Below are 22,904 nucleotides of genomic sequence, written 5' to 3' on the forward strand. Positions count from 1 at the left end.
ACTTCCCTGGTGGTCCAGTGGTTAAGATTCCGCGCTTCCACTGCAGGGGGCTCGGGTTCGTTCCCTGGTTGGGGAGCTAAGATCCCGCATGCCCCGCGGCGTGGCCAAAACTAAAAGTCATCCCCCCAAAACAAACAAACAAAAACCCCAAACAAACAAAAACAGGAGTTTGTCCTTCCATTTGTGCCCCATCCTTAGTGTCCCCAGGGACTCATTTTAAGGGACCCACTTTCCACCAATGTTCCATGCGCTGGGTCAGCCTTCTACATTATAGGTCCTGTGAGATGCTCTCAAAAAAGGATTCCCTGGGGCTTCCCTGGTGGCGCAGTGGTTGAGCGTCTGCCTGCCAATGTAGGGAACACGGGTTCGAGCCCTGGTCTGGGAAGATCCCACACGCCGCGGAGCAACAGGGCCCGTGAGCCACAGCTACTGAGCCTGCGCGTCTGGAGCCTGTGCTCCGCAACAAGAGAGGCTGCGATAGTGAGAGGCCCGCGCACCGCGATGAAGAGTGGCCCCCGCTCGCCGCAACTAGAGAAAGCCCTCGCACAGAAACGAAGACCCAACACAGCCATAAATAAATAAATTAAAAAGAAAGAAAGAAAAAAAAAGGATTCCCTAACCTGTTTGTGAAATGCTTTATAGGTTAGCCTAGAGGTTCCCCATACATATAGCTATTTTTTTCCTTAGCTCTGTCCACTGAGAAGGCCTGGGAACAGTGACACCCCATTAGCAACAAGCACACTGAGCTTGTCGTGGTTGTTTTTTTAAATTGAGGTGAAATTCACATAACATAAAATTAACCATTTTAAAGCATACAAATCAGTGTATTTAGTACATTCACAATGTTTTGTAACCAGTACCTCTATCTAGTTCCAAAACATTTTCATCATCCCAAGAGAAAACTCTGTACCCATTAAGCAATCACCCCCCATTCTTCCCACCAGTCCCTGGCAACCATTAATCTGTTTTCTGTCTCTATGGATTTAACTATTCCAGACATTTCATATAAATGGAATCATACAGTATGTAGTTATTTGTGTTTGAGTTCTTTCATTTTGCATAGTGTTTTCAAAACTCATCCATGTTGCAGTATGTATTAGTATTTCATTCTTTTTATGGATGAATAATATTCCATTGTCTTTGTTTATCCAGTATATTGGTTTAAAAGTTGTGGGAAGAAAATAAACCTGTCTACCTTTGTTTAATGGATCTGTACCTCCTCTGCAGCAACACTTGTTAACATCCTATAGCAGCACTTTTTGAAAAATACTGCATAAGATATTTGGCAAAGGCAAATCAGGCATTGGGGAAGATGGGCCACTTAATGATAAAGTACACTTATTAGCTCTCCAGAAAGGGTTAACTATTTTGTTATCCTATCAGGTCTGGGTTTTGATTATTTAAAACCATACCAGGGACTTCCCTGGCGGTCCAGTGGTTAGGACTCTGCACTTCCACTGCAGGGGGCACGGGTTCGATCCCTGGTTGGGGAACTAAGATCCTGCAAGCTGTGTGGTACGGCAAAAAATAAAAGCAAACAAACAAAAACATATCAGCTGCTTCAATTTCTCCTTGGAAGACCCAGTAGGAAAAATTAATATCCTCTCCCCATTTTCTTCATCCAGTTCCCATCTCTTTGCCAGTCCCCTGGCAGTAAATACTCTTGGTTATATACCTTTACAGGGATGGTGCACCCATTCCCCTGCTGTTGTGAGTGCTGGCTGCTAATGTCTCATAGATTCACCCTTCTCTGAAGAATTGGTATCAGTCCCTGTGAGCTGCTTTGCCTGGAGATGCCCTCCTTTCCCTACCTCCCCTTGGCCCGCCCACAGCCCATGAATGACTGATGTGGGGTAAAAAGTCCAGCTCCCTTGCTTCTAAGAGGGGTAAACCTTGTGATGTATTTTATGCTCCAGAGCTCCCCAGAGGATCAGACTGAGGCTAGACTTAGCTGAACTGACATCTTTGCTTGGCTTCTTCCCCTGCCCTATCCTGCCTCCCTCACTGCCCTAAGAGATCATTTGCACAAGAATCCCTTTCTCAGGCTCTGAGAACTCAACCTAAGGCATCTAGGGAACTCAACCTAAGATATCCCTGTGGGTAGTCCTGGCTCCCAGAGGGATTTCCTGCTACCAGCAGCCTCATATCTCATGCAGGGTCCTGCAGATTGTACCTCCTCCAAGAAGCCTTCCAGACTTGCACCCTTACATTTTGGCAGAATGATTGTTTAATAAGGAAGTTGGATGCCTACTCTGTGCCAGACTCTTTATATGCATTGGCTCATTGAATCCTCCCAACCTGGTTAGGCAAATACTATTGTATTCTTACTGAGGAAGAAAGCTGAGCTCAAAGAATTTGAGTGGCTTGCTCACATTGTCAGAAAGTGATGAGAACTGGGGAGGATTTGTCTGATTCCAAACCCTGTATTTAACCACTAGAATCTACCCTACGTTATAGCATCAGAATGTTTTTTCATGGCTCTGTCTACCCCAGACCGTGGGGTGGAGAGCTACATGTTTTTGTGTCTGCTGCTGAGGGCTTTATCTTATTAAAAAGCCTTCTGTGAGTATCTTTGCTAGTGGCCTTGGAGCCACTCCCTACCGGGCCAGCATGCCCGCCCTAGGAGGTGGGGTGAAGCCCTTGGCCTCTGAGCTCCTCGGAGCTGTTTTCCTTGAACCCCCGCCACGCTGCAGCTGCAGGCATCCCTGCCTTCCACTCCACTGCAGAGCTGGGATCTGCGTTGCTGAGAACAGCAGCAGTGGGAGGCAGCTCATCTCTTCCCTGGAGGCCTGCTGGGTTCACAGGAGAAGAGAGCAGGTGCTGAAGTGGGGGAAGGAGGATGAGACCTGGGCCAAGTGAAGAGGGGGGATGACTCTAGTGGGAGAAGACTGAGAGAAGGAGAGAGATTTGGGGGAGGAGGCAGGGTAGCAGGAGCTGAGCAGGGGACTGCTCTTTATTTATTCCTTCATTCAACAAATTGTTGGGAATTCCCTGGTGGGCGAGTGGTTAGGACTCCACGCTTTCACTGCCGAGGACCCGAGGACCGGGGTTGATCCCTGTCTGGGGAACTAAGATCCGGCAAGCCATGTGGTGCGGCCAAAAAAACCCCAAAAACAAAAAAAACAAACAATACAAACCCAAATTGCTTTAACCACCTACAATGTCCTAGGCACGTTCTAGTGACTGAGGATACAATAGTGAACAAACCATTGATCCAGCTTTAAGGAGTCCGCATGGGAATAACAACAATCAGCATAATAATGGTTAATATTTTTGAAGCATTTACTATGGAGTCAAGAATTTATTTATCTCATCCTCATAAGAATCTTAGAAAAAAAAAAAAAAAAGAATCTTAGGCATTTGACACTATTATTACCCCGTTTTACAGATAAAGACAAGGAGGCAGAATAGCCAAGTGACTGGTCAAGGTTACACAGAGTTAGAGCAGAATCCCTCATCTTCTCTGAGACTGACCACTTGGGTCTTGCAGGCTCCCTATTAAGGACACTAGATTTGGAAAGTATATTCTCATAAGAAAAATTCAAACAATACAAATAAAGCTCACGTTCTCCCTGCCTATCCCCATCCCTGGCAGTCTCCACCTCAGAGTGTGCTCCCTCCGGTCCGGTTCCTATCCACATGTACTATATGTCCGCATACATTATTTTTGACACGAGTAGATTCCCATACATAATGTTCTTTAACAAAGTGTCTTGAACACTTTTCCCTATTGTACATGTAGATCTAGCTCATTATTTCTAACTGCTGCAGAGTATTCCATTGCATGGATGTGCCTAGTTTATTTTCCCAGTACCCTGGAGAGAGAGAGAGTGTTTCCAGTTTTCCGCTATTACGAACAAGGCAGCCATTCATCACTTTTCCAAAAAAGCCACAGATCTTTTTCCCACTACAGAGTTGAAAAGTTTCTACCGGAAGGACCCACGTAATGAACCCGCGAAGCATGGCCAATTGCCAATCCAACGGTAGTCGCTTACGCTCGAACAACACCTGTGGGGTTTTTCCTCCCGGTTTGATTTCTGTCTCTTCGGGGAAACGCGGCGGCACCACGCCCCCGGCCAGGGGGTTAAACAAACGAACAAAACACAAACCTGGAACCACGAGTCTCAGAAAACGAGTTTTGTCTTTACAACCCACTGGTTCCTCTGGGAGTTGTAGTTTTGCTGCCCAGCGGAGCCGCCTTCTCCCCTCACCTCCCTTCTCGAGGGGAAGAATCACTGCCCTTTAGGAAAGCGCTGCCCTGACCATCTCCGCTGGCCCAGGCGATAGCTCCGAGCTGGGCTTTTGAGGAGGACAAGCCAGGGCGGGCGGAGGGCTGAAACTACATTTCCCAGGGTGCGCCGCGAAGGCACGCACAGCCCCGCGTTAAAGATCCCGCTGTGCCGAGAACAGGCGGAGGCACGTATGTCAGACCGCGCGGATACTGGCACCGCGCACCCAGTGTCCCGCGCCGTTTTTCCGCCTCCCGCCCACACTCTTGGACCCGCAAGACTGAGCCGGGCCACTGGCTGTCTGGTTCCTGATAGGGAAGAGCGTCGGGGAACTCTGCAGCCGCCCCCGGGCGCCCACTTGCTCCAAGGGGCGTTTGCGGGTCCTTCTACCCGTTGGCCTGGGTCTTTCTACAGGAGCTCCGGGACCTGGGGACGCCCGGGACAGGGACCACAGGCAGGTGGGCCTCTGGATGCTGGCGCTGGTGATTTTTCCTTTGAGGTCGCTTTTCCTGCCTCCGTTTACCCCATCGGGGCTCGTCATTATCCACAAATCTCAATTATGTGACGTTTGTGTAATTTGCAATGTAATTTTACTCCCAATCACCTTCCTTCTGCCTTTTTTCGCTTCCCAGAAGACGAATCACATTCCTCCGTGGGGCTGCTTTTTCCCTTTAAAATGCAAAATCCCTGCCCCACTTCTCTTCAAAAAGCAAATATGAAGAGGCCTTACTATTTTATTCTGTCCCTGGCTCCCCTTCCCTATCCTAATTTTAGGCAGCGTGTGGCTGAGGACATTAAGAACTATTTCAACTTGGTCTCAGTAGATAAAGTTCTGTTGGAAGTGTGCAGAATATTGGATAGAGGCCTGTATTATCTAAGATTTCTGTACAAATGTCAGGTATGACAGAGGGCAAAGACTCCAGGAGAGATGTCTTGTTTCTACAGGGTGGGTAAGAACAGGAATCTTGGAGTTGGATACACCTGACCTGCCTGTAAAAGCTGTATATGTCCTTGGGCAGGCTATTTCATCTCTTTACGCTACAATTTCCTTACAAATTACGTGGGTGTGGTAAAATTCAATTCATAGGGCTGTTGAGTGGGTCACATGAGCTGATACTTCAACGTGTCTTTGGCGTGGTGCCTGAAAAAGACTCTCCCTATGCTACCAGTACTGTTCCACCTTTTCTGTTCTCATAATACCCTTTAGTCTGATCGGGCAAGGCATGCCACTTAGCCTTGGTTGATTTTCCCAGGCCTTCCCTGATTTTTTTCTTCTACAGGAGCATCTTTGACCCAGAGAATATATCAGAGCCTTCACTCCAACTTGCTTCAGGGTCAAGTCGAATTCTTCTGTTGCTTTTCCTCACTGGAGAGAACTACCATTCATTGAGCTCCTGCTGTGTGCCACATATTTTTATGTTTTATTTAATGCAACCATCCTAGGAGGTTGGTATCTTTGGCCCCAGTTTTCAATTGGGGAACTGAGGCTCAGAGAGGTTAAGTAACCTGCTCAAGATCACACAGGAAGAGGGAGAGATGGGGACAGCCTCTGGGGGGTTGATTCCCAGCCCAGGACTATTTCTCTGCTCCAGTTTCTAGTAGAGTACAGTCCAGATTATGCCGTCCTCCCTCCTCTGCCTGTGACCCGTCATCTGCTCATGACTCTCAGTCACTATGCCAAGACCAAGACTGGCCTCAGACCTTTGGACTCTCCTTGGGGCATTTCTTCCTTGCTCTCTTTTAACACTTTTGCTTGGGATCAAACATCATTGTCACCATCACCTGAGAGACCCAGGTCCCAGTCATGGATGCAGCATCAACTAGCATTTGTAAAGTGGACAGAATACTTACCTGGCAGTGGTGTTGTGAAGATGAAAAATCATAGTGTCTTAACTATGGGTCTTAACTTCTAGTGGCTGTTATCATTAATGCCATCCCCATTTCATTGTCACCTTGTATTGGGCACTTCACATATATTTAGTACGTTGGTTCTTTTTTCCATCCTACAAAGTAGGTTCAGTGTAGGGGTTAAGAGAATGGACTCTGGAAAAAAGATGTCTGGGTTCAAATTTGGCTCTACCACTTGCTAGCTGTGTGACCTTGGTCAAGTCACTTAATCTCTCTGTGCCTCAGTTTCTTCATCTTTAAGTATAAAGAAAGTACTTCCCAGACATTAATTTAGAGGTTCTTACAGTAATTTTTCCTTTGGCAGTCCCAAGAGGAAGATGATATACTCCCATATTGGTTTAGGTCCTCAGAGAAGTAGAGAACAAGATGGGATTAGACTTGCAAGAGATTTGTTGGGGGAGGGAAGAAGGGGAGGGAGCTGGAGGAAGCAGGGAGAGCTGTCAGTTTTCAGTTCTGCTTCCTGTAACAGCACTGGAAGGAAGAAGGGAGGTATGGGTAGAAGGCTCTCAGACTGCAGTGCAGTTCTAAGACAGTTTCTGTTGGGTTGATGGGGAGTTCTGGAGCCAAGGGTGCCTGTCAGAGGATCCCCATCTTGTAGGAGTGGGTCTGTCTTCTTCATGTCATTGGTTGGTGGGAAGCATGGCCTCCGTGTGAACAAGATGGGGGCATCTATCCGTTACTCTCCCTACCACAGGAGGCCAGAGAGGGTTAGGGGTGCCGAAGATCACACAGGGAGTTGGTGGCCCATCTGGAATCCCCAGCCACCCCCTTTACTGGGAAGGCCAGATGGGTAACCTGGGGAATGCCTTTGACCTCAGATGCCTGGCCAAGATCTCTAGCTCAGGTTTCCCCTCTGGATTTCCCTCCTGAGCTGAACAGGGAACAGAGCAATTTTTGATAGTGGTGGAAGCTTTCCCTGAAAGCTCATGGGAGTGTGGGTGTTGCTAAGTGGCAGTGTCTGTCAGCCTTAACCATAGGCTTGGTGGCAGCAGAGTCTGGCATAAGAAGAAACCATTACTGAGGTTCAGGTTTCCTGTTGGCTCCGGCTGGGGTGAGGGTTGACTGCAGATGGACGTGTGGTCAGGGCACCTCTGGGGTGGCATGCAGCTCACTCCACCGGCCCTCCCCACACTGAGCTTTGGGGGCTGGAGGGAAGAGGTGGGGGTGGGCTGCTGCATGGGACAGCAACTGGGACCCTGCCAGAGGTAGACGCCAGCGCACTCCTAGAGACTCGTCCACAGAGGTCTTGGGGAGGCCAGGGCCTCTGCAGTCAGATTGGCTTCTTATCTGGTAGGAAAGGAGTGTTGGGGGGATAGGAGTGGGTGAAGCCATAGCTTTGGCTTCACCTTCCCCTCACTTGCTCAGAGTGCCCTGGAGGAAGATGGCTGACAGGTGGGGTTGCAGCCCCCTTCTGGCTTGGAGCCTCTGGGAGGGGAGTTCCCCTCTGAGGTCCCTGTAGTGGGTGCTGTTGGCATGCTGCTCTTGAACAAACTGGTGCCCCTCTCCCAGAGCTTCCCTCTTTTCCGGGGAATTGCCCTCAGCCTCAGGAGCCTAGAAGTTAGAGCCTCCCTCCCTGCAGCTCAGTGGCAATGATTGGATGATGAGGGGCCTGCGGTACCGAAAGGGCAGCCCCTTGTTTTAAGGTGGGACCCCCTGTCAACCCCACCCCGCTCCCCTTACTTCCTCTCCTGAGGAAATGTCATGCACCCAGATTGATGAAGTCAAAGATAGACTCATCACATGACCCAGCAATCCCACACCTAGGTGTCCGCCTGGAGAGACGAAGTCTTATGTTCACACTAAATCTGCATGAATGTTTATAGCAGCTCTATTCATGATTACCAAAACCTGGAAGCAGCCCAGATGTCCTTTAGTGGGTGGGTGGAGAAACAGACTGTGCGACGTCTATGCGACGGAATACTGCTTGGCAAAAAAAGAGAAAGAACTATGGATATGCATAGCCAACTTGGATGAATCTCAGAGGCATTATGTTATGTTGAGTGAAAGAAGCCAATCTCAAAAGATTACATTGCAACTATAGCTTTGGAGAACAGATGGCTGGTTGTCAGGGGTGAGGGATGGAGGAGGGTGTGACTGTAAAGGGTTAGCATGTGGGAGCTTTTTTAGATGCAGATGGTGGTAGTAACCACAAGAAGCTATACATGTATTAAAATTCATAAAACTACTTACAACCAAAAAAATCAATTTTAGGGTATGATAATTTTAAAAAATTCACATATACCCGTATCTCTGCCCTGGAAGCCCCTCAACTTTGGCCAGAATGGAGCAGCCGAAGGGGGTTGATTGGACGGTCATCATCCTGACATGCCAGTACAAGGACAGCGTCGAGGTCTTCCAGAGAGGTAGTTGACCCTCCCTCTCCACTCTGCCCCTAATGTGGAACCCTCTCCCCTTTCTTTGCCACATACCCCTACAGCCCCAGGAGCCGGGCAGACCCGGGTTCAAACCCAGATTCTGCTTCTTCCTAGCCATGTGACCTCAGACATAGGTCACTTCACTGAGACTCGGTTTTCTCATCTGTGCAATGGGAGTAATTGTACTTACCTCACTGAGTTGGGAAAAGATCTAATGAGCTACTAGATGAAAAGCTGCTAAGTCAAAGAAGATTAAATAATGGCTGTCAGGAGGTTTGCTTGAGGTGCTTGGGACCAGGGTGGAGAGGCTGGGGCGCAGGTCCCAGTCATGTTCTGACCACAGAGCTGGAGATACGGCAGAAGCGAGAGCAGATCCCCACCAGGACGATGCTATTGGCCGTGGAAGACCCTGAGGTTCATGTGGGCAGTGGAGGAGCCACCCTCAACGCCCTGCTGGTGGCTGCTGAGCACCTGAGTGCCTGTGCAGGCTTCACTGTGAGTGCTCCTCAAGCGCCCCCCTGGGCACAGCAGGGATGGGGGCTTCAAACAGAGCCTTTCCAAGGTCCCCAGCTCTTCGGGCTCCATTTTCCTGCCCAGTTCAGGTTTGGCATCAGTTTTTGCATCTGTAGATTGAGCAGACTCATCCAGCTGAGGGCAGAAGGCAGGGGCAGCCTTTGTAGTGGTTTTAGAAAGTCAGAGCCAGTATCTCGGAGTTAGGCTTTCTGGCTTCCCTTGAGAAATCTCATCTTGCTACCCTGGACTCTCCTTCCCACATAGCAATGGTTTGCTGGAACTGAGGTGCAGTGGCCCCCAGTGCGTAGAGCGTGGGCCCACGTCCCACACACACCCAGCCACTTCACGAGGTCACCTTGCCTGCATGGCACCCTGGCACAGGCAGTGAGGGTGGTCACAGGCATGGACACGCTCTGGCAGTGGGGGTGGCACCCGCAAGGGAGGGGACCACTGTGTAGTTGCCATGAAGCTGACTTACTGTGAGTCACCCGCCAGCCAGCCCCACATTCTTGCCTGCAGCCTTCCCTAAAAACAGGGGACAGGGGAGTGGCCCAACTGGAAGGCTGCTGTGCTTCCTTATCCAGGAGTGGCCAGGGCTGCCTCGTGCCTGCCTGTGGCCATTGGTCTTGACCTTGCTGGTTGTTCCTTTGGTTCTTTTTTTTTTTTTTTATGTATTTATTTTTGGCTGCGTTGGGTCTTCGTAGCTGCGCGCGGCCTTTCTCTAGTTGCAGCAGGCGGGGGCTACTCTTCGTTGGGCTGCGCGTGCTTCTCATTGCGGTGGCTTCTCTTGTTGCAGAGCACGGGCTCTAGGTGCATGGGCTTGTTGTGACGCACGGGCTCAGTAGTTGTGGCTCGCGGGCTCTAGAGCGCGGGCCCAGTAGTTGTGGTGCACGGGCTTAGTTGCTCTGCGGCATGTGGGATCTTCCCAGACCAGGGATCGAACCCGTGTCCCCCTTCATTGGCAGGCAGATTCTTAACCACTGTGCCACCAGGGAAGTCCCTCCTTTGGTTCTTGTGTGGACTTGTGCTGGGGGTCTCTCCCTGCACAAGAGGGTGCCATCCTTGGGTGCCATCTGCCCAGACCTCTGTGAACAGTGCTCTTCCACTTTTGATAGGTGGTCACATCGGATGTTCTGCACTCGGCCTGGATCCTCATCCTGCACATGGTCAGTAGAATGCTGGGCAGGGGCCATGCAGAAGGATGGTCAATCCTCGGGGTTGGATGGGACTTTAGGGGTCTTCTACCTTTGTGTGCAGGTGTGCATTGTGCAAATCCTGAAGAATCAGAAACAGAATTAATCCAGGTGTCCAAAATAGGGAACCTGGTGGAATATTAGACAATGATTAAAAGGTCCATTTAACTCTCTGCACTGACCTGTGCATTGACCAGCTCTGTGACCTGGGGCAAGTCACTTGACTGTTTCGAGGCCTCAGTTTCCTCATCAGTAACATGAGGATGGCAGCAGTTCCTACTTCATGTGGATGTGCTGAGATGACCCATCAAATGCTTAAATTGGGGCCTGGCCTGGCTCACTGTGAGCATCGGTGAATATATTTTCATTGTTCAGTGAAAAAGGCCAGCTGCACAAGTTTGTACAGAATGATCTCAGCCTTTTTAATTGGAAGTTTGATTGAGATCATTGTAGATCCACATTTAAGAAATATTCCAGAGGGAAGCCTCTGTAAACTTTGCCCAGATCTCGCCAATGGTCATATTTTCCAAAACTATAGTATAATTACAGCCAGGATATTGACATTGATATGGTTCCCAGTCTTTCTCCAGTTTGACTTGTACTCTTGTGTGTGTGTGAAGTTCTGTTGTCTCCGTCTTTTTCATTTTTGTAAAAAAAAAAAAAAAAAAAATAGTCTGCATGTGAGGTATACAAAAGGGCGTAACCTCAAAATGAGGGCAATGGTTATTATCCCTGAGGGGTGGTTTTTCTTTTTGTGTATCTGCATTTGCTCATTTTTTACCATAATCATGTAATTTAAAAAATCACATGAGAACACACTTTGTAAAAGTCCTCTGGCTTGATGGCTTTCTGCCCAGGCTCTCTGCCTCAAGCTCTTCTGCTGTCCCTGCTCCCGCCCCAGGGCCGAGACTTCCCCTTCGATGACTGTGGCCGGGCCTTCACCTGCCTCCCTGTGGAGAACCCACAGGCCCCTGTGGAGGCCGTGGTCTGCAACTTGGACTGCTTGCTGGACATCATGAGCCATCGGGTGAGACAGGCAGCTGCCATGGGGCCTTGTCCTGCCGCTTTCCTGCTGAGCCACCAGCCATAGTCTGTGCTGGCTCAGACGGGGGATGCCAGGAACAATGGCTTTGGGTGCCTGGAGTTAGTTAGAGCTTCAGGATGTTAGTGTTGGCCACACTGGGGGGAGGTGCGGCCTCAGGAAGCAGGCGGGAGGGCTGGCATCGGCACCATGGATATAGGGAGGCCTCTGTTACCTCAGCAGCCCGAGTCCCCCTGGAACAGGCTGAGGCTGTGCTGTGTGGGAGCAGAGGAAGGGCTGGGCCCGGCCATCAGCTTCGTTCTCTCTCCCCACAGCTGGGCCCAGGCTCCCCGCCAGGCGTGTGGGTTTGCAGCACCGACATGCTGCTGTCTGTTCCTCCAAACCCAGGTGAGCCTGAGAAGGCTTGGGACTGCCCTCCCTAGCCACAGCCAACGTGGCTCTGCCTCTCCTCACCCACCCCGTCTCTGGGCCTGGCCTGCTGCCCTGTTCACAAGGGAAGCTCTAAGGTTTGAAGGATGGAGCTTAGACCAGGAGGCAGGGCTTCCCCTGCTGGGCCTGTCTGCCTGTCCGTAGAGTGGAGATACCCAGCCCTGCCCCCTTTGTCCCAAAGGGCTCTGTGGCCAAACTTTGGGGGTGAGGTGTTGTCATTCTCCCAGAGGAATGTCCATTTGGCTTTGGAAACCATATTTTCTTTAGAGGTGCCTGGATGCCCCTGCCCTCTTCCTGGAAGGGATTCCCCCATTCCTTGGGCTGGGGTCCCTGGAGAGCCTCCTGACTCCCCCACCTGCAGGGATCAGCTGGGACGGCTTCCGGGGAGCCAGAGTGATCGCCCTTCCGGGGAGCACGGCCTATGCCCGGAACCATGGTGTTTACCTCACTGACTCCCAGGTAGTGCCCCTGGGGCAGCAGCGTGGGCAGCTGAGCCATCCTGGGATGGCCTCCTGGTCCTGTGCTCTGGGCAGCCTCGTCCTGGACTTTCTGGCATGGTCTGGATCTGGAGGAGTTTCCCCCCATGGCAGCAGCTCTTGTGCTTAGTCTTTTGCCAAACATGAATTGCCCCTGATCCTGTGCCAGGCTCTGTGCCCAGGCTTGGGGCTGTGGAGACATTTGAAGCCTGCCCTCTGCTGTCAGGGTGGGGGAGGTCTCAGGCACTTGTATCCCCAGGAGTATGCTGGGGCCTGTCAGACTTGCGTCCTAGGTTTACATCTGGAGAACACCCTTGCGTGCCCTCTTTCGTAATCCTCTCTTGCTCCCTTCCCTAACTCTGTTTTCTGCTCCCATGTAGGGCTTCGTTTTGGACATTTATTACCAAGGCACCGAGGCAGAGATACAACGATGTGCCAGGCCTGACGGGCGGGTGCCACTGGTATGGCTGCCAGGGCAGAGCCCCACTCCTTCTGGGGAAGGCTAGAACCAGAATCTGAGGAAGATCTGGAACTGGTATTCAGGGGAGCGGGTGAAGCCAAAATCTGAGGAGGGGGTAGCCTTGGAATTCAGGGTCTTGTCCCAAATGAGAAAGGCTGGAACCAGACTCAGGGGATCCTTCTAGAATGAAGGACAAAGGTACGAGTGGTAGATAAGAGCCTGGGACTAGACTATAGGGAAGATGGAGAACTGGGATTGGGAGGAGACCTGAAAATTGAGGGGGTCCTAGAAGTTGCCTGCTGAGGGGCCCTTGGTGGAGCTGCCTCCATTAAGCCTGGAGTCTGGGCGCTGGAGTGGCCCAGAAGATGAATGATCCTGTCCGGTGTGGCAGTCAGCCTTGCTTGGCCCATCTGCACATGCCCTCCCCAACTCAGGCACAAGGCTGGCCCCAGGGTCTCCCACCTGACCCTTGTGGGGGCCCCTCCAGGTTTCTGGGCTTGTCTTCTTCTCTGTGGAAACTGCTGAGCACCTCCTGGCCACCCATGTGAGCCCGCCTCTGGACGCCTGCACCTACATGGGCTTGGACTCCGGAGCCCGGCCTGTCCAGGTGACTGGGAGTGGGGACTGGCAGGTCCTGGCCTGGGCAAGAGGCACTGACACTGGCACCTGGCTGTGTGACCTCAGGCCAGTCCTTTCCCCTCTCTATGTCAGCATCTCTAGAGATGGAACTGCCCCAGCTCAGCCTAGGTACCCACTAATAGCAGTGCTTCCCACCCTTGTCCCAGCTGTCTCTATTTTTTGACATCCTGCTCTGCATGGCCCGGAACGTGAGAAGGGAGGACTTCCTGGTGGGGCGGCCCCCAGAGATGGGGCAAGGTGATGTGGACATCGCGGGTTATCTGCATGGAGCCCGGGCTGAGCTGTGGAGGGAGCTTCGCGATCAGCCCCTCACAGTGGGTGGGTACTGCCTCTTGGCTCTCCGGGGTAGGGAGGCCATGGGAGTGAAGGCCCCCAGAATGAGGCTCCCACCCCACCTGCCTGGCCCCCAGGCTCCTGGACCAGGCAGGCCTAGTGAGTGCATGGACTGGACGATTACCCTCTCCCAGTTCAAAGTCCCCTGCTGAGGTAACTCTCCTCTTCTTCCTTTGTCTCTTTACTGGGCTCCAGTCCTGGTCTTTCTACTTTCTAGCTGTGTGACTTTGGGCAGGTTGCTGAGCCTCTCTGGATCTCAGCTTCCCCATTGGCACAGCGGGCTCATTTCCATGCTTGCCCTCCCAGGCCCTGATGAAGATGTGTCTTCTGGTGGGAGGCCCAGCCTGGTGTCAGAGCTGCAACATGCAGGGTGTTGGGGTCAGTACTTGTATCTTTACAGCATATGTCCCTGACGGCAGCTACAACTACATGACCAACTCAGCCAGTGAGTTCCTGCACAGTCTCACATTCCCGGGGGCTCCTGGGGCCCAGGTCGTGCACTCCCAGGTGGAGGTAAGACCTGCCTGGAGGTAAGGCCAGCAGAGGGGCCTACGGGGTACCTGGAGACAGGTAGGAATGGGGGCTTCAGGGAGGGGAGCGAATAGCTCACGCTTGGGACAGATTATCTACGCGTGTAGGTGTTATTATCCCCATTTTGCACGTGAGTCACTGGAGGCTCAGAGAGGTTAAGTTACTTGCTTAAGACCACAGAGCCAGTAAGTGGCCAAGTCAGGATTCTACATCCAAGTCTGAGCGAGCAGCTAGAGAAGATTCCCCCCCCCCCACCCTTTCTGAAGGGTCTGCTTGGGGATTCAGGCAAATTCATGGTGATGGGGCAGGTAGAGTTCAGAGGTGGCCCTCAGGGTGGCGGGGGTAGGGATAGCTGGACAGGTGGGAGAGGTTTTCTGGGGGAGCTGTCATCTGGTGGGACTTCCACTACTGGGTGCAGATTTGCTTTGGAGGAGAAGGCAGGGAGAGCATGCCCCTGGGGGAGCAGCAGAAATCAAGATGGGATGGGAGTCAGCCTGAGGCTGGGGCCAGGGAGGTATCGAGAGGGATCTGGCTGGCCGACAGGCACGGGGAGCAGCAGGAATTCTGGCCCTGGCTGTGGAGGAGAATTGGGGCAGCACCCGCCCTGGGCCCTCACAGCTTTCTCCCTGGCTTCACAGGAGCGGCAACTACTGGGGGCCGGGAGCTCTGTGGTCAGCTGCCTGCTGGAAGGCCCCGTCCAGCTGGGTCCTGGGAGTGTCCTGCAGCACTGCCACCTGCGGGTGAGGCCTGAGAGGGCAGGCAGAGGGAGGGCAAGGGTACGGGAGCCAGGGTCCTGTGTGTTTTGTGGGCGTGCTTGGGGTTCCCCTGCCCACGCAGGACGCCTGCCCGCTCCCCTGCCAGGGCCCCATTCACATTGGCACCGGCTGCTTCGTGAGTGGCCTGGACGTGGCCCAGTCCGAGGCACTGCACGGCTTGGAGCTGCACGACCTCGTCCTGCAGGGACACCATGTGCAGCTGCACGGCGCCCGCAGCCGGGCCTTCACCCTCGTTGGCCGTCTGGACAGCTGGGAAGTAGGTGCTCACCTACCTCCCCTCGCCCCCATTCTTTAGGCTTTGGGGAGCACCGGGGGTCCTAGCCCAGCTTCATTGCAGGGCTCTCTGAGCGCTCACCTGAGAGATAGGCAGTGAGGAGAGTGTAGCCAGTAGAGTCTCAACAGGCCTTTACCTCCCTCCTCAGCTGCTCTGACGCAGGCTGGGTGGGGATTCTTATCCCCATTTTTCAGGCCGGAGACTGAGGTTCAGAGAGGGAGGTGACCCGCCTTGGGCTGCAGAGCCAGTTATGGAGGGTCAGGCCTACAGCCAGGATTCTGCTGCAGGTTCCAGGCACCCGGGCTGGAATGTGGAAACTCCAGGACTTGACGCTGTTTCAGAACTTGCTTGCCTAAGTGCCCCTGTCTCTTTTCCTGTCCCCTCTTGAGCAGATCCTGGCCTTATTGCCCTTAACCCCTTCCTGTGGCCCCTGCAGCCCTGACTGCTTCCTTCTCTTCCCCCAGAGACAGGGGACAGGAACGTATCTCAACATGTCTTGGAGTCAGTTCTTCCAGAAGACAGGCATTCGGTAGGGTTGGTGGCCCCACGGGCCTCTGTGGGCCTCAGCAGCCAGGGTGGTAGCTGCTTGGAGGCTCATCCTGCTCCTGCCCCACCCCCCACCATCCCTGCGGTCTGGGGTAGTTTTTTTTTTTTTTTTTTAATTTATTTCATTTATATTTGGCTGCGTTGGGTCTTCATTGCTGCGGGCGGGCTTTCTCTAGTTGCGGCAAGCAGGTGCTACTCTCCGTTGCGTTGCACGGGCTTCTCATTGCAGTGGCTTCTCTTGTTGCAGAGCACGGGCTCTAGGTGTGCGGGCTTCAGTAGTTGCAGCACGCAGGCTCAGTAGTTGTGGCTCGCGGGCTTAGTTGCTCCACGGCATGTGGGATCTTCCCGGACCAGGGCTCGAACCCGTGTCCCCTGTACTGGCAGGCGGATTCCTAACCACTGCGCCACCAGGGAAGTCCCCTGGGGTAGTTTTGAGCAGCCTGATTTGCCCTAGCATCTTCTCCCTGGGCAACTCCAAATTCCTGGCCGTGCTCAGGCTTTGGGATTTTGTTCAATGGCCTGGGAAAGGAGGCAGGGCAGCTGGGCCTCCCTCCCTGAATTGCCTGCTTGTGCTGCCTCTGGAGTTCGTCCTGTCCCCATGAATGAGCCAACCCCCAGCTGACAGGTGGTCAGGGCTTGGTGACCAGGCAGGAGCACTTGCTTCCCTCCTGCTCATGTGTCTTCTCCCTACATCAGGGACTGGGACCTGTGGGACCCAGACATGCCCCCCATTGAGCGCTGCCTTCTCAGTGCCCGTCTCTTTCCCGTGCTCCACCCCTCGAGGGCCCTGGGGCCCCAGGACATGCTGTGGATGCTGGACCCCCAGGAGGATGGGGGCAAGGCCCTGCGGGCTTGGCGAGCCTCCTGGCGTCTGTCCTGGGAGCAGCTGCAGCCGCGCCTGGACCGGGCTGCCACACTGGCCTCCCGCCGGCACCTGTTCTTCCGCCAGGCCCTGCATAAGGCGCGGCACGTGCTGGAGGCCCGGCAGGACCTCAGCCTGCGCCCGCTGATCCGGGCTGCTGTGCACGAGGGCTGTCCTGGGCCCCTGATGGCCACCCTGGACCAGGGTGAGTGTGCTGGGCACCTATGCTGGGAAGCCAGACCCAGCATCACCTGCCCTGTCTGCCCTCTAGGTCATCATCCTGAGGGTACTAGGGAGTCTTGAGACTTTAAAGCAGGGGAAAGACGCAAATGGACTTAACTTTTAGGTTTCTGGGAAGCTCCATCCCTGTTAGTGGGGAGTTTGGTGAGCGGCGGAGGCCTGGGGGTGAGGCTCTGGGTCCTGTGAGCATCGGCAAAGCCTGCACATTCTGTGCAGGGGGCTGGATGTGGGTGAAGAGCTCCAGCACAGCCCCAGGGGGATGTGGCCCGCCCTGCGTGGGACCCAGGCATTCTGGCTGGGGACTCAGCCTTAGCCTCACAGGGACTGCCTCATTCTCCATTTCAGTTATTCACTCATGGCCACACAGCTGGTTGGTGGTGGGCTGAGACTGAACCCAGGTGGTTTGCCCCCCAAGCCTGAGCTCTTACTCATTAAGGGCATCCTGGGTGGGGGGTGCAGAGGCATATCTGGGCTGGGGCTGGTGGGATGAGAACTTTGCCAGGCAGAAGAGGGGAGCATTCCCAGGCAAGGATACATCTTGGGCAAAAGTGAAGAGGTGTGAGGAGTCTGGGGTGCCTGAGGGCAGGGGGCATTGAGGGCGGGCCTCCTCCCCAGCTGCTCCTGACTCCTGGTCCCTCAGTGGCAGCTGGTGGGGGAGACCCTGGCGTGGCAGCCCGGGCACTGGCCTGTGTGGCGGATGTCCTGGGCTGCATGGCAGAGGGCCAAGGAGGCTTACGGAGTGGGCCAGCTGCCAACCCTGAGTGGGTGCGGCCCTTCTTGTACCTGGAGTGTGGAGACCTGGCGCGGGGCGTGGAGGCGCTCGCTGAGGAGCGGGACAAGTGGCTGAGCAGGTGGGTGCTAATGATGTCAAAACCCTTGGAGAAGCCTCCTGCCGTCCTTGGAGGTGGAAACCCAGAGAGAGGCGGAGTGTCCTCAGGTCACCTAGGGCAGTCGGTCCCCAAACCCAAGCAGCCCGCCCCCAGCTTGGGGCTCCATGCCACCATCTCTCCCTTCCCTCCTGGCAGACCAGCCTTACTAGTACGAGCTGCCCGCCACTACGAGGGGGCTGGGCAGATCCTGATTCGCCAGGCTGTGATGTCAGCCCAGCACTTTGTCTCCTCGGTGCCGGTAGAGCTGCCAGCACCCGGGCAGTGGGTGGTGGCTGAGTGCCCGGCTCGAGTGGACTTCTCTGGTGAGCCCCTGGTGGAGGGTAGGGGTGAGGGTAGCCACCCCAGAACTGAGCTGGCAGCCCCTGTGACCAGCTTGGTCTCGTTCAATTGCCACAGGGGGCTGGAGTGACACGCCACCCCTTGCCTATGAGCTTGGTGGGGCAGTGCTGGGCCTGGCTGTGCGATTGAATGGCCGCCGGCCCATTGGGGCCAGGGCTCGCCGCATCCCAGAGCCCGAGCTGTGGCTGGCAGTGGGACCTCGGCAGGACAGGATGGCCACGAAGATAGTATGCGGGAGCCTGGATGACCTGCAGGATTACTGCCAGCCCCATGCCCCAGGTCAGGGCACCTGTGATTTGTGCAGGTGGGGATGGCACACCTAGCCAGCTGGGGGATGGGGGCAGAACCCGAGAGACCCTGCAGGCCATGGGTGCCTGGCCTGAGGGTGAGCCAGTCTGGTGGAGGAGCCTTCATGTTACCCTGCCCAGGCACAGGAGGTAGAGCTGGCACATTTGCTGGTGTTATGGAGCCCAGAGGAACTTTTGTGGCTTGGGGATGGGGTCTGCGCCGAGCCCCAGGCCAGGCTGAGATGGGTGGGGTTTCTGTTTCCACCCCTGAAGACCAAACTCCTTGCCGGATGCTGCTCACTCCACAGGGGCGCTGTTGAAGGCGGCCTTCATCTGTGCGGGGATCGTGAGCGTCCACTCCAAGCTCTCGCTGAGTGAGCAGCTGCTGTGTGCCTTTGGGGGCGGCTTTGAGCTGCATACCTGGTCTGAGCTGCCCCATGGCTCTGGCCTTGGTGAGCAGGCCCTGTCTCCCTGCTGCTCACCGACTCTGTTCCCCCTTTCAGCTTTGCCTCCAATCCTCTCCCCAGCCTCTGCCCAGTGGAGAGGGAGGGGGCGGGGCAGGATGGGGCTGGGCAGAGCCGTGCCATGGCTGGTGCTCTCCTCCGTGCCCTGCAGGCACCAGCAGCATCCTGGCGGGGGCTGCCCTGGCCGCCTTGCAGCGGGCCGCAGGCCGGGCGGTGGGCACGGAGGCCCTGATCCACGCGGTGCTGCATCTGGAGCAGCTGCTTACCACAGGTACGGACTGCCCCAGGGCAGAAGGGAGGTCAGGGGAACTTTTTCAGGGCCCCCAGGGGCTTCCCTGGACGTGCAGACAGCCACGGAACTGTGCTGCTCCTTACAAGGGTTAGAGCTTCCCTCTCACCACTCTGACACTCTCTCTCTCGTGCTTTTCAAAATGAAATATTTCTACCTCAAAGGGCTTGATGTGGGAGCACCTACTAAGCGTTAGAGTCTGTGCTGCACCTTTCATGTGTGTTAGGTATTCCTCATGTCTCTGTTCCTACCCAGGGCTGTCCCTCAGGGCAGGGCTGGGTTTGGATTAGGGGACAGGACCTTCAGCCTGTTCTTCAGCACCGTGCCTCTCCCTTGGGCGAGGGCCACTTGTGCCTCGCTTCCCCCACCACATGATGGGGTACCCAGTGCCTGGCTGTGATCATACGGAATGTCACTAGCACCACGCTTCTCCTACTCATCACTGTGGCCCCTTAGCATCCATGCACAATGGAGAGCAGCCAGAGGTTTGTCTGGCTCTAGGGTGCTCTGGTCACCTCAGGATGCCAGGCCTCATCTTCAGCATGACTGTGGGAGGGAAACTGCCACAAAGATGTATAGATGCCTGATTATGGTATCTTCTCTGGCCACTTTGTAGCCTAGCTCCCTCCTTTCATTGTAATGACTCACATCCCATAATAGGTAGTCATTAGCAAAAGGGGCAGATGGGGAAGCTTTTTTAGTTTGCTTTTGAGGTGCACTGTTCATATCTCTCATTTGGTCAAGTGACAACTATTTGTGGAACACCCGCTCTGTATTGGGCCCTGGGGATAAAATGAGCAAAAACAGCATCCCTGCCATCAGAAGTCTTACGGTCTATTGGAAACAAACATGGATCAATAACCACTCCAGTAAATGTATAATTACAAGCTACGCTACGTGCTCTGAAGGAGAGGGGTGCGATTAAGGAGTTCTTGACATTCCAGGCCTGACACTAACCACATTTTGGCTGTAAAGTTCCAGATGCCTCCTGCCATTTGCATTTTATACTCGAAATCCTTGCAGGCCCTTCTCCAAATATCAAAGGCCTATCCCAGAATCATCTCAAGTTTTGACATTTTTATATAGCTGCAAGAAGAAAAGAGATCCATACCTTTCATTAGTAAAGCAAAATATGAACAAGCTATTTTAAGTTTGATAAGAGATGCTGAGGAGCTTATTTCCACCATCAACACCCTTTATCAGGCAAGCCAGGGTGCAGGGACTGTTAGGCTGTAGGGAAAGTCCTATGTCATCCCTCCTCAGGGGGAAAGGTTAGCGTAAGGTCTTAATCCTTTGATGTGGTTTACCCCAATTCCAAGTACACATTAGGTCTGCAACAAAACTCAGGCCTTGTGCATTCTAAGCTTGGCTCCAGAATGAAGCCCCTTCCATTGCTGGGCTCAACTTGCTCCCAGGGCGGGGGCAGAAGCTGCACAGCTCACCTGGCCCAGCTGAAATTGCGGGGGGAAGCTGTCTTCCCACGCTGGTCCCTGCCAGGGATGCAAGGCCAGGAGCCTGTACTGGGAGAGGGAAGCTGGGCCAGATAGGCTCCAGCAGTGACGGGGCCTGGGCTCTTGCAGGAGGTGGCTGGCAGGACCAAGTGGGTGGCCTAATGCCTGGCATCAAGGTGGGGCGCTCCCGGGCTCAGCTGCCACTGAAGGTGGAAGTGGAAGAGATCACTGTGCCTGTGGGCTTTGTCCAGAAGCTCAATGACCACCTGCTCCTGGTGTACACTGGCAAGACCCGCCTGGCCCGGAATCTGCTGCAGGTGAGCCCTGGCCCCAGAAGAAGGGAGGGACGCGAGACGGCTCAGCTAGGCTGAGCCTCACTGCACCCCTCCTGCCCCATCTGTAGGACGTGCTGAGGAGCTGGTATGCCCGGCTGCCTGCCGTTGTGCAGAATGCCCACAACCTGGTGCGGCACACCGAGGAGTGCGCTGAAGCCTTCCGCCAAGGTAAGGCGCTTCTTCCCCGGAGCTCAGGCACCAGGAGTGAGTGCCTGTTGCCTGTGGGTCTGAGGCTGGGGGCCTTTGCAGACTTGGCACCGTCCCTAGGTATGAAGCCTCTGTCCTCTGCAGGGTCCCACACTTAGGTGGGAGTCACATCTCAGGACAATACCTGCATCCTGGGGAAGGCCTCCAGCCCCACCTACCAGGAAGCGGATGGGGGAAGAGGCTTGGCTCCATAGCCGAGTTCCAGGGAGTCAGAGCTGATTAGGGCTACACAGTTCAGTGAACACTGTGCCGGGTACCACGCCAACTGCTCTGTGCTCGTTAGTCCTCAAACAACCCCGTGAGATGGGCTTTGTCACTCCTGTTTCCAGCCAGTACCGAACCCAGGTTCTTAACTATGACACTGGTTAAGCAGTGCCTCTTGGCACCCCATCCAGTCTACAGATGGGCACTGAGTGAATATCCTGGCTCAGGCACACAACTCCCCTCTCTGCCCCCACCCCAGGGAGCCTGCCTCTGCTGGGCCAGTGCCTGACATCATACTGGGAGCAGAAGAAGCTCATGGCCCCAGGCTGTGAGCCCTTGGCTGTGCGGCGTATGATGGCTGTCCTGGCCCCCCACGTGCATGGCCAGAGCCTGGCAGGGGCAGGTGGCGGGGGCTTTCTCTATCTATTGACCAAGGAGCCACGGCAAAAGGAAGCTCTGGAGGCTGTGCTGGCCAAGACTGAGGTATGGTGTGGTTGGGGCATGGTATCTGGCGTGGGACAGGAGCCCTCCCTGTGGCCCACCAGCTAACCAGCGGCTACAGCTGTAAGCCCCCTTGGCCCTGCAGCCACAGTCCAGCCTCCCAAAAGCCTAAAACCCACCCAGAACCCTCTAAGCACCTCTGTCCTTTGCGCCTAGGGCCTCGGTAACTACAGCATCCACCTGGTAGAAGTGGACACTCAGGGCCTGAGCCTGCAGCTGCTGGGGACTGAGACCTCAGCCTGAGGCCCCTTCTCATGAGGCTTGTCCCTCTGCAAGAGGAGAAAGCCTGGAGCTATAGCAGGCCCTCCCTTCCTTCCCCCTTGGGAGCACTCAGTCTTCTACTCTCCACCCACTTCGTGAATCTGCTTCCAAAGGAAGCCAACCTGAGCTCAGGCCCAGCCCTTTCTAAAAGTTGGTGAAGCACAGACGGTGCTTGGGAACAGGACTGTGACCTTCTGGTTGACAGTGGCCTAGGCTTGGTGTCTGGACATAGGAAGGTCCTAAGTTCAGTGTCCCCTGTGACCTTTACAAATCTGATGGCCCAGCTTGGGCCTTGGCCTTCTCACTCTCCATGAGGGCCTGGAAGAAGGGGATGACAACTAGACTTGGCAGATGGCTGGGGTCCCTTGGTAAGGCCGACCCTGAAGAGGCCCTTTGAGGCATTTCCTGTGGCCTTCCTTAGAGGTCAGGCTTTTGCCTGAGTAGAGACTTGCTGTTCCACACTCACTCCCAAGCTGACTTAATGGGGGAGTGGGAACAGGGATGAGGGTCCACACTCGTGTCTGTGGCGGAGAGCCAGTGCAGTCCTGCAGCAAGTCACTGCTGATCGTGGCCTTAACCAGCAGCTCTGCCATGTGCCTGTGGGCCGTGAGTTCTCAGGACTGCAGTCTTCTTGGAATAAACTCACTCTGCTCTTCAAGGTTGTCCTCATAAAGATCTTTTTCGTTCCTGCTGGGGGAATTCCCACTTCCCCCGGCACTGTGGGAAACTGCCCCTGGGATGATCCAACGTCTGGTGCTGAGGGCCCAAGAGATGGGATGAGGGTCTGGGATTGGATGAGGCACCTGTTATCATGTGGGTCCTGGTGGTGGCCATGTGCCTCTCTGGGTGT

At 54.4% G+C, this 22,904-nt stretch overlaps 1 protein-coding gene across 6 annotated transcripts; it reads left to right on the forward strand.

Annotated features, from left to right (window-relative positions):
- Window positions 1-4,407: 4,407 nt before the first annotated feature.
- FCSK (fucose kinase) lies at window positions 4,408-22,712 on the forward strand. Of its 6 annotated transcripts, none has more exons than XM_068528067.1 (25): window positions 4,408-4,687; window positions 5,510-5,675; window positions 8,400-8,500; window positions 8,856-9,007; window positions 10,141-10,191; window positions 11,120-11,245; window positions 11,575-11,647; window positions 12,051-12,148; window positions 12,546-12,626; window positions 13,113-13,232; window positions 13,411-13,582; window positions 13,998-14,110; window positions 14,767-14,868; window positions 14,990-15,160; window positions 15,643-15,707; window positions 16,421-16,791; window positions 17,467-17,677; window positions 17,852-18,018; window positions 18,113-18,334; window positions 18,651-18,794; window positions 18,958-19,077; window positions 20,676-20,863; window positions 20,950-21,049; window positions 21,552-21,775; window positions 21,950-22,712. In XM_068528067.1, the coding sequence occupies exons 3-25, from the start codon at window positions 8,419-8,421 to the stop codon at window positions 22,034-22,036; spliced, it is 3,240 nt and encodes a 1,079-aa protein (XP_068384168.1). In that variant the 5' UTR covers window positions 4,408-4,687; window positions 5,510-5,675; window positions 8,400-8,418; the 3' UTR covers window positions 22,037-22,712. The 6 variants fall into 6 exon arrangements, with proteins under 6 accessions (XP_068384168.1, XP_068384169.1, XP_068384170.1 ...); XM_068528068.1 differs by having other exon boundaries at window positions 18,651-18,716; XM_068528069.1 differs by lacking the exon at window positions 8,856-9,007 and having other exon boundaries at window positions 11,076-11,245.
- The last annotated feature ends 192 nt before the right edge of the window (window positions 22,713-22,904 follow it).

This window comes from Eschrichtius robustus, chromosome 19 (assembly GCF_028021215.1).
Source record: "Eschrichtius robustus isolate mEscRob2 chromosome 19, mEscRob2.pri, whole genome shotgun sequence".
NCBI classification, from domain to species: domain Eukaryota; kingdom Metazoa; phylum Chordata; class Mammalia; order Artiodactyla; family Eschrichtiidae; genus Eschrichtius; species Eschrichtius robustus.

Excerpts from the sequence above, each read along its gene's own strand:
- FCSK (XM_068528067.1), top strand. The coding sequence starts at position 8,419 with ATGGAGCAGCCGAAGGGGGTTGATTGGACGGTCATCATCCTGACATGC. Across the intron at positions 9,008-10,140 it reads GTGCCTGTGCAGGCTTCACT|GTGGTCACATCGGATGTTCT; the intron begins GTGAGTGCTCCT and ends CACTTTTGATAG. Across the intron at positions 15,161-15,642 it reads GCCGTCTGGACAGCTGGGAA|AGACAGGGGACAGGAACGTA; the intron begins GTAGGTGCTCAC and ends CTCTTCCCCCAG.